The sequence below is a fragment of the Salmo salar genome, chromosome ssa13, assembly GCF_905237065.1.
Source record: "Salmo salar chromosome ssa13, Ssal_v3.1, whole genome shotgun sequence".
In the NCBI taxonomy this organism is placed as follows: Eukaryota; Metazoa; Chordata; class Actinopteri; order Salmoniformes; family Salmonidae; genus Salmo; species Salmo salar.
Genome location: NC_059454.1, coordinates 30,150,446 through 30,161,409, shown reverse-complemented (window position 1 = coordinate 30,161,409; position 10,964 = coordinate 30,150,446). Strand labels below are relative to the sequence as shown.

Below are 10,964 nucleotides of genomic sequence, written 5' to 3'. Positions count from 1 at the left end.
TTAAATTCGTTCCACCTGAGTGAGTCTGACCAGAAGTCAGAGACCACTATGATGACACACCAAATGGGTTTGATGGATCGCGGGAAAAAAGCAGGAATAGGCTTTTGTAGGCTACAGTCCAAGCGATGTTTTCCAATGGTAGGACTGCTGTCGACATCCAAAGATTATCAAATTTGAATAAACGCTTGGAGGTAAGGATGAGAGCAGTGGTTTAGTCTACGGCGATACGGATATCACTTATTATTGATATCTACATAGTGAATTGATGTGAATCACACTGCTGCTCTCTCATTTAGCTATTTGTGACTTACAGATTGTGGTTGTTGTGGATGGCTGTTCACAAATCTAAACGTATATTTGAACCCAATAATGGTTCAATTCAAGAAGTTTAAGCTGCCTATCAATCATTGTTTTTGAAACCAGTGAAAAATGGCTCTTGCACAGCGCAGATCCCAGCCTATGGAATAAAAGTAGGGCTTTTATTGCTCCATTTTTTAATCCATAGCCCTAATGGACAAATGTTCAAACTCACACACACACACACACACACACACACACACACACACACACACACACAGTACCAGTCAAAAGTTGACACCTACTCATTCCAGGGTTTTTCTTTATTTTTACTATTTTCTATTTTAGAATAATAGGGAAGATATCAAAACGATGAAATAACACATATTGAATCATGTAGTAACCAAAAAAGTGTTAAACAAATACAAATATATTTCATATTTGAGATTTTTCAAGAATATAACTAAAATGCTTCATGAGCCTCATAGTTCAACTGTCACACGCCATGACACCCCAAAATATAAGCTTGTTTTTCTCCAATGTTTGTAAACTTTGTAAAATGTAAACAAAACACTGTATAGCCACATAACATTGTTAAAACAATTTTGATATCATGGATGGTCAGTCCTTGCATCCATAGCTCTGTTAATCTGAGAGTGGTTACATTTCTCCAGGCCCATCCCTCAGCTTTTTACCAAAACAGAGGTGGGCGACAATTTTGTTATTGTTTCATCTGTGGATTTTCCCTTTAAACAGCTGCATATTATCAAGATATCAAAGTGTCACCAACAAAAGGTTATAGCAAATGCAGCATATGGCATTAATTTTTCACATGTAAATAGTACTTTTCAGTTGTGCTATTTACATGAACGCAGCATTTATTTTTCAACTCGAATCAAATGAGCCCAATCAGTCCTCCATGACAACAAAATCATAAACAACAGAGTAGGGCTGGCTAATAAGTCCTTATTTTTGGGTGTGATGCTCAGGTAAAACAATTTGGCTAATCTATACTTCCAAGTCCTGTTCTTGAAGACCAAGGGGTATAACATTTATTGGAATGACTGGAATTCTATTTTTAGTTTTGTTGTTGGTATTTATCAACAATTTTGTGGTATCCAATTGGTAGTTACAGTCTTGTCCCATCGCTGCAACTCCCGTACGGACTCGGGAGAGGCGAAGGTCGAGAGCCGTGTGTCCTCCGAAACACAACCCAACCAAGCCACACTGCTTCTTGACACAATGCCCGCTTAACCCGGAAGCCAGCCACGCCAATGTGCCGGAGGAAACAAGGTACACCTGGCGACCGTGTCAGCGTGCATGCGTCCGACCCGCCACAGGAGTCGCTAGAGCGGCCAAACCCTCCCCTAATCTGGACGACGCTGAGCCAATTGTGCACCGCCCCATGGGTGTCCCGGTCGCGGCCGGCTGCGACAGAGCCTGGACTCGACCCAGGATCTCTAGTGGCACAGCTAGCACTGTGATGCAGTGCCTTAAACCACTGCGCCACTCGGGAGGCCCGTGACCGGAATTCTGATAGACTTTGGTTTTTAATGTAAAGATACCATTTAATCATATTATTATATGTAATAGAAAGCGATGGGTTAGAAGAAGCCTACATAACCAACCCATAAAGTAAAATGTAACATCCATATATGGCCAGCTATGTAAACGTTAACATTGATTTATCCTGCAATAGATGTGGTTCAATTGGTAACATACATGTTTGTCTTCTTTTAATGCTTCTTAAGGGGAAAGTAATCTAAAAGTAACTGAATGTAATCAGATTATGTTACTGAGTTTGGGTAATCCAAAAGTTACTGATTACAATTTTGGACAGGTAACTAGTAAATGTAACCCTATTACGTTTAGAAAGTAACCTACCCAACCCTGCTGACAAGTTGACACTTTTCAGTAGGTTACAATGGGTGGTGTTATGGGTTCTCGCTCCCTGCCTTTGAGTGCTTCCCCACTCTATTTAAGTAAATGTCCAGTGTTTCCAGATTTCTATGAAATATGACCTATAATTAATTACAAAATGAGTGAAATAATTTCTTCCAAATAGGTTAATTAAGTATGTTAAGAAGCTTAGGAAGCAGCTTTTCTGTGTTTAAATGGTGTGGATGTATACCGGTCATTAAAAATATTCATGCAAGTAGACAGCTGATTGGCCAGCAGTTTGACATAGAAGTTTGCTTTGGCCACAAATACGAGTATAGGAAGAGTCAACAACATTATGTGGGTATGAGTTAACAGAATATGTACTTTTTAAAGTTAGATTTTCAAAGGACAGTTACTTTAAGTGTGATGTTGAGGTATAATGGGAGAACCATTAGTACAATGTCCATGTCCCAAATAGCACCTTTTTGCCTACGGAATCCTATAAAAAGGAGCGCACTATATAGAGAATAGGGTGCCATCTGGAATGCACAGTCTCTGTGGAAGACTATGACCGCGTTGCATACCTTACTCCACTAACTGACATGTACTAACGCACACTTCCTGCAGGCTGAATGGCAGAGGAACACACTCACAGCAAGCATAGCAAGAAAAAGATGAACGCTACAGCGGTAGAGAAAGAGAATGAGGGGTGAGAGAGCGAGAGAAAGGAGGAAAGAGAAGTCGCCGAAGGCCACAGGAATATTTCAGAAGGGTGGGTAGGAGCAGAGGGAAAAGAGGGGAGAGAATTAATTAACAGAACACCTGTCTCTCTCTGACTCCTAATAAATCAGAGGGATTTCATCTGGCTGGAGTTCTCCTTTTCTGAGGGGACTTTACGTTTCTGAGGGCGTGGGGAGGAAAGGGGAGCAGATTTTTCGGTAAGATAACAACAAAGTTCTCTGGCATCTTGAACTTGAATTTATTTCAGATTGACACCTTATTGGTACTGTATCTCATTCATCCAACCAGAGTTATTTTACAAAATTTGAAATGCAAAACAGCTTGCACAAAACGTGTTACACTTGTAGAAAGACTTCAATCGTATAGTACAGTACCAACAAGATTCCCAATATGTTTCAGGTCTATCTCATTACAAATATAGAGTGATAGTGTAGAAAAGCAGGACCAGTTTCACATATGTAAATATGTAAGTATACCTGTGTGTATATACACACACACACACATTACAACAACATCACAAATCATCATATTTGAAGGACAGAAATCAAGTCATCAGCTCATAGAAAAGCAACAAAAAAACGTAACAATACAAACCAACTCTCACATATTGCAAACCAGATGCAAACCACAATATTACCCGCAAAAGGCCAATGTAGGTGCCTAGCAGTAACACAGCTAATTCAACTAATCAAAGTCTTAATGAAAGACTATGATAAATTGATCATTTGAATCTGGTGTGTTACCACTTGGCTGGAACAAACACCTGCAACCACACCGGTCCTTTGCAGATAAGTTTGACCACCCCTGCTGTAAACAAACCTAAACACTGACCATAGTGGATAGACAGAGAGCCAACAGGGAAACACATTTTTATTTTATCTCACTCTACCTCTCCTCCCTTCTCCTCCCCATCTGTTCCGCTTCTCTTGGAAAATAAGTTATGCATTGCAGTCCTAACTCATGTTGCCAAAAGACGCGTCGCTTGCTTTGAGACATACAGTACAGTTTGGACGGGGAAAGAGAGACAACATGTGTACAGCTTTGGTGAGAAAAATCGTAGCACACAAAAGCAGACAGACGGTAGACACAAAGGTGCTTGCTCTATCATGTTATGTTACTGAGTTACAGCATTAAACTCGTTTTACGAGACGTCTTTAATGGATTGATTAACTTTACTGTAAAATATTTTATATACAGTACCAGTCAAAAGTTTGGACACACCTACTCATTCAAGGGTTTTTCTTTATTTGTACTATTTTCTACATTGTAGAATAATAGTGAAAACATCAAAACTATGAAATAACACATATGGAATCATGTAGTAACCAAAAAAAGTGTTAAACAAGGAGATTATTTTTAAAGAGATTCTTGTTAAACAAAGAGATTCTTTACATACTCTTGGCATTCTCTCAACCAGCTTCATGAGGTAGTCACCTGGAATGCATTTCAATTAACAAGTGTGTCTTGATAAAAGTTAATTTGTGTAATTTCTTTCCTTCTTAATGCGTTTGAGCCAAACAGTTGTGTTGTGACAAGGTAGGGGTGGTACACAGAAGATAGTTCTATTTTGTAAAAGACCAAGTCCATGTTATGGCAAGAACAGCTCAAATAAGCAAAGAGAAACGACAGTCCATCATTACTCTAAGACTCTGAAATTCTTCAAGAACTTTGAACGTTTCTTCAAGTGCAGTTGCAAAAACCATCAAGTGCTATGATGAAACTGTCTCTCAATGAGGACCGCCACAGGAAAGGAAGACCCAGAGTTACCTCTGCTGCATAGGATAAGTTCATAAGAGGTACCAGCCTCAGAAACTGCAGACCAAATAAATGCTTCACAGAGTTCAAGTAACAGACACATCTCAACATCAACTGTTCAGAGGAGACTGTGTGAAATCAGGCCTTCATGGTCGAATTGCTGCAAAGAAAATACTACTAAAGGACACCAATAAGAAGAAGAGACTTGCGGGCCAAGAAACACAAGCAATGGACATTAGCCTGGCGGAAATCTGTCCTTTGGTCTGATGAGTCCAAATTTGAGATGCAGAGTAGGTGAACGGATGGTCTCTGCATGTATCGTTCCCACCGTGATGCATAGAGGAGGTGTGATGGTGTGGGGGTGCTTTGCTGGTGACACCGTCTGTGATTTATTAAGAATTCAAGGCACACTTAACCAGCATGGCTACAACAGCATTCTGCAATGATACGCCATCTCATCTGGTTTGTGCTTAGTAGGACTATCATTTGTTTGGGCTGCAATCTGAGGTGCCGTTAACTCTTATTAACTTATCCTCTGCCGCAGAGGTAACTCTAGGTCTTCCTTTCCAGTGGCGGTCCTCATGAGAGCCAGTTTCATCATAGCTCTTGATGGTTTTTGAGACTGCACTTTCTAAATTGACTGCCCTTCATGTCTTAAAGTAATGGACTGCCGTTTCTCTTTGCTTATTTGAGCTGTTCTTTCCATAATATGAACTTGGTCTTTTACCAAATAGGGCTGTCTTCTGTATACCACCCCTACCTTGTCACAACACAACTGATTGGCTCAAAGCCATTAAGGAAAGAAATTCCACAAATTAACTTTTAATAAAGGCACACCTGTTAATTGAAATGCATTCCAGGTGACTACCTCATGAAGCTAGTTGAGAGAATGCCAAGAGTGTGCAAAGCTCTCATCAAGGCAAAGGGTGGCTACTTTGAAGAATATCAAATATATTTTAATTTGTTTAACACTTTTTTTGGTTACTACATGATTCCATATATGCTATTTCATAGTTTTGATGTCTTCACTATTATTCTACAATGTAGAAAATAGTAAAAATAAAGAAAAACCCTGGAATGAGTCGGTGTGTCCAAACATTTGACTGGTACTGTATGTATGTATGTATGTATGTATGTATGTATGTATGTATGTATGTATGTATGTATGTATGTATGCATGTATGTATACTGCTCAAAAAAATAAAGGGAACACTTAAACAACACAATGTAACTCCAAGTCAATCACACTTCTGTGAAATCAAACTGCCCACTTAGGAAGCAACACCGATTGACAATAAATTTCACATGCTGTTGTGCAAATGGAATAGACAACAGGTGGAAATTATAGGCAATTAGCAAGACACCCCCAATAAAGGAGTGGTTCGGCAGGTGGTGACCACAGACCACTTCTCAGTTCTTCTGCTTCCTGGCTGATGTTTTGGTCACTTTTGAATGCTGGCGGTGCTTTCACTCTAGTGGTAGCATGAGACGGAGTCTACAACCCACACAAGTGGCTCAGGTAGTGCAGCTCATCCAGGATGGCATATCAATGTGAGCTGTGGCAAGAAGGTTTGCTGTGTCTGTCAGCGTAGTGTCCAGAGCATGGAGGCACTACCAGGAGACAGGCCAGTACATCAGGAGATGTGGAGGAGGCCGTAGGAGGGCAACAACCCAGCAGCAGGACTGCTACCTCCACCTTTGTGCAAGGAGGAGCAGGAGGGGCACTGCCAGAGCCCTGCAAAATTACCTCCAGCAGGCCACAAATGTGCATGTGTCTGCTCAAACGGTCAGAAACAGACTCCATGAGGGTGGTATGAGGGCCCGACGTCCACAGGTGGGGGTTGTGCTTACAGCCCAACACCGTGCAGGACGTTTGGCATTTGCCAGAGAATACCAAGATTGGCAAATTCGCCACTGCGCCCTGTGCTCTTCACAGATGAAGCAGGTTCACACTGAGCACATGTGACAGACGTGACAGAGTCTGGAGACGCCGTGGAGAACGTTCTGCTGCCTGCAACATCCTCCAGCATGACCGGTTTGGCGGTGGGTCAGTCATGGTGTGGGGTGGCATTTCTTTGGGGGGCCGCACAGCCCTCCATGTGCTCGCCAGAGGTAGCCTGACTGCCATTAGGTACCGAGATGAGATCCTCAGACCCCTTGTGAGACCATATGCTGGTGCGGTTGGCCCTGGGTTCCTCCTAATGCAAGACAATGCTAGACCTCATGTGGCTGGAGTGTGTCAGCAGTTCCTGCAAGAGGAAGGCATTGATGCTATGGACTGGCCCACCTGTTCCCCAGACCTGAATCCAATTGAGCACATCTGGGACATCATGTCTCGCTCCATCCACCAACGCCACGTTGCACCACAGACTGTCCAGGAGTTGGCGGATGCTTTAGTCCAGGTCTGGGAGGAGATCCCTCAGGAGACCATCCGCCACCTCATCAGGAGCATGCCCAGGTGTTGTAGGGAGGTCATACAGGCACGTGGAGGCCACACACACTACTGAGCCTAATTTTGACTTGTTTTAAGGACATTACATCAAAGTTGGATCAGCCTGTAGTGTGGTTTTCCACTTTAATTTTGAGTGTGACTACAAATCCAGACCTCCATGGGTTGATAAATTGGATTTCCATTGATTATTTTTGTGTGATTTTGTTGTCAGCACATTCAACTATGTAAAGAAAAAAGTATTTAATAAGATTATTTATTTCATTCAGATCTAGGATGTGTTGTTTAAGTGTTCCCTTTATTTTTTTGAGCGGTGTATATACATAACTTAGAAGCTTAACAGACTGCATTAGTGAGAATTTCTACTCACCCCATCTAGGACGTTCACGACAAGAAACAAAACTCCCACAATGGCATGGTCAGAACACGGGGATGCACACCCACCACCACACCACTTAAAAGGACCACAACGAGAAACAATGGGCAAGCAAGCACCAGTCTTGTGCTGATGGGATGCGAAGAGAGAGAGAGAGAGAGGCTACACATGCCATGGGAAAAGTCTTATGGATGCAATAACTTAGGTTAAGGTTATATGGGTCTGGCTTTGAACACTTTAGCATTTCTATCGCCATATTATGACTGTTGTAGTGAGCCCAGTCTTTAAACATTATGCATGTGTTTTTACTGAGTATGAATCACAGAGCAAACAGGCTAGCTGCTGCTGACTTGAGCAGTGTAATGTTATTGAGTTAAGGCCCAGGGGTTTTTGTGTTTGTGTGCGGGGGGGCTATAAAGTCTATAAAAGAATATAAAGTTTGGAATTCATTTATGAAGATCAAATCGGTTTCTGTAGTAATGTAATACGTAACTTATTAACACCACTGCTTGCACTACTTATACAGCAGCTTTAGAATCAATAAATTCATGTCTCTCTCTGGTTTCACCACCCTTAATAATCCAGGAAATGTACACTGGATCCAATGAGATACTGACTGTGACCCAAATGGCACCCTATTCCATATATAGTGCACTACTTTGACCAGATCCCTATGGGTCCCCTTTCCAAAGGTAGTGCACTACATAGGGAATAGGGTGCCAATTTATATCCTTATTGACTCACTTTATGTGTGTGTAGTTTCAAATGAACAGGAGCCCTAGCTAATAAGTAACCACTAACATAATATAACTGAACCGAAGGAGGAAAAGGGTGTTATACATAAGCAATAAGTCACGATGGGGTGTGGTAAATGGCCAATATACCATGGCTAGGGCTGTTCTTAGGCACAACGTTATTTAACCAGGTAAGTCATGACAAATGACAACACATTTTCTTTTGCAATAACAACCTGACCACCACAATGATTCTTTGCAGGAAAGAAGTGGGTGTGTGGTGAGGGTGTGAGCATCGCTATGTTCCACTGACCTGGGCTGGAGGCCGGGGCATGCTGACTCACCAACAGGGCCTCCTGATTGTCGGCCCTGCTTAGCCAAGTAGCGCTCTCTCTTCATCTTCAGCTCCAGAGACTCACTGACATTCGGCACCATCCAGTCTATCGCTTGCAGGAAGAAAAACACTACATGCTGGAGAGAGGGATGGAGGGAAATGAGCATACATTGGGGGTGACAGGAAGGTAAAGAAGGATAAATAGATAGATAGCGAGACAGAGGGATGGAAAAGAAGACAGGGTGAAATTAGACAGAAACCTCAGCGGAAGAAGAGGGATTCTGAGGAGAGTAGTATCAATAGAGTAAAGGTGATAAAATATAAAATAGTAAAATACCATGTGAAGGCCTGGGAGGCAAAGATTAGCAAGTTTAAAATGATCACAGGTACAAAATAACATACACAGGTAGTAGATAAGGGGGTGGACAGAACAAGTAATGAATAGAAAGACAGACAGGGCACAGTATAAGGAGAGAATGCAAAAAGGCACAGGTTAAATAGAGGAGCAAGTAGAAAGCAAATAATGACAGAGAGACAGACAGTCAGTTCCTTACATACCTCGAAAGCGATGATGAAGCCTAACCTGACAGCCAGGAGTTCCCAGTAAACCAGTGTAATTTCCATTGTTGTCCCTAAAGGCTTTTAATCTACAGACAACACATTCATGGTTGTCAACAACAAGTCAGGATTGTCAACGTCACCAATTCTGCCCTCTACTGGAAAGACTTGAGATGAAATGTAAAACATGCTAAAACAAGGGAGTTTGACTTGCATGGGGGATTGGTATAAATATCCTAATATAAGCATTTGTTGGCAGTGGCTAGTCTAACAAAACTAAAGTGTGGATTGCAGTCACTTCTTTTCCATAGACCGCTGTCAAGCTACGGAATCACATAAGTAAACATTTCAATGAACTATGCCTTAAAGTATATACAACAGCTATACTATATCTACTATAGTGTGTTCCAGTGTGTATTTATGATCACTATTGCCTGCACATAGGATGGCTGGTGTAGCTGGGCGGAGCATAGGCCAGAGTGAAATTAACGTATCCGTTCAGATTGTTGTCAAACTTGTACTGGTAAAGCAGTCGCGGTAAGAAACCTGATGTGAAGGCAATCAAGAAAGCCTGAAAGGGGTAGATTGACATACAAAAGCATTTTAGATGGCACAGTAAATTAAAATGAACAGAAATGATAAAAACACTACATAATATTATAATCCTTTCAATATACTGCTTAAAAGGACATTACAAAATGTAAGTTTATCAGACCAAATATTTCCAGACCAATTTTGGAATTGAAAAAAATACAGCACACGGGTGATGAGGTCATCACTATGCGACTTGATTTTTTAATTTTACCTTTATTTATACAGGTTTTTCCTCATTGAGATAACATCTCTTTTCCAAGAGAGACCTGGTCCAATAGCAGCAGGGGAACAACGTTTCAGACAAAACAACTTACATACACTAAAACAACAGTAAACAAAACTATAAACACACATATAGTACAACATAAACATTTTAAGTTAAAAACACGAGTCTACTGAAAACAGCTGGCCTAAAAACAATTTCACTCTTCTATGATATATACATCGATCAAGAGTTTAAACTCCACCAATGAAACTAGATCATCAAATGTTTAAATGTTCAGGAGAGAATACCAGAACCACGGAGCTAAGTAACAAACTATTTCTACCATGACCTGTTCTAATTTTTGGTACTGTTAAAAGCAAATGAGAATTGGACCGTAATTGATAATTATTTACCGACCTGACAAAAAAAAAAACAGCGATAAAATGGCATTTTACCCAATATGGCCTGATAAATCAGTGTATACCAGTGTTTAAGCCTACGCAAGGTCAATGACGACCAGCCAACAGCGCTGTAGAGATCACAATGATGTGTTAGACATTTTTGATCGGTAATGAACCTGAGGGCTGCATGATATACTGAATCAAGCGCTCTCAGGGTAGTGGTTGAGGCCTGCATATATATATATAAATATAAAAAAACATCACTCAAATCTAAAATCGCCAGTAATGTACATCGTACCAGCTCCTTCCTGGCCTCAAAAGAAAAACAAGCCTTATGCCGGTAATAAAAACCTATTTTCAGCTTGAGCTTCCTTATCAAGTTCTCTACATGCACAGTGAAGCTCAGCTTATCATCAACCCACACACACAAATATTTGTACACTTTAACTTGCTCTATAGTATGTCCAGCCAATGTAGCAATGACATGATTAGTAACATGATTGGCACTTGAAAATACCATGCATTTTGTTTTACCTGAATTTAGAACCAGCTTTAAATCATACAGATTCTGTTGTATGATGTTAAATGATCTTTGGGCATTTTCAAAAGATAAACTATTACCACTTGAATAAAGAACAG

General features: G+C 40.9%; 1 protein-coding gene across 1 annotated transcript; it reads right to left on the bottom strand.

The window, feature by feature from the left end:
* Window positions 1-1,969: 1,969 nt before the first annotated feature.
* Window positions 1,970-9,201, bottom strand: LOC106566869 (anoctamin-7-like). The gene is made up of 3 exons (XM_014135375.2): window positions 9,126-9,201; window positions 8,547-8,704; window positions 1,970-2,859 (listed from the first exon to the last, which is right to left on the bottom strand). Exons 1-3 carry the CDS (start codon window positions 9,189-9,191, stop codon window positions 2,772-2,774), a joined length of 312 nt encoding a protein of 103 aa, XP_013990850.1. The 5' UTR covers window positions 9,192-9,201; the 3' UTR covers window positions 1,970-2,771.
* Window positions 9,202-10,964: the final 1,763 nt, after the last annotated feature.

Excerpts from the sequence above, each read along its gene's own strand:
- LOC106566869 (XM_014135375.2), bottom strand. The coding sequence starts at position 9,191 with ATGGAAATTACACTGGTTTACTGGGAACTCCTGGCTGTCAGGTTAGGC. Across the intron at positions 8,705-9,125 it reads GCTTCATCATCGCTTTCGAG|CATGTAGTGTTTTTCTTCCT; the intron begins GTATGTAAGGAA and ends CCCTCTCTCCAG. Across the intron at positions 2,860-8,546 it reads TGCCCCGGCCTCCAGCCCAG|CGTTCATCTTTTTCTTGCTA; the intron begins GTCAGTGGAACA and ends CTACCGCTGTAG.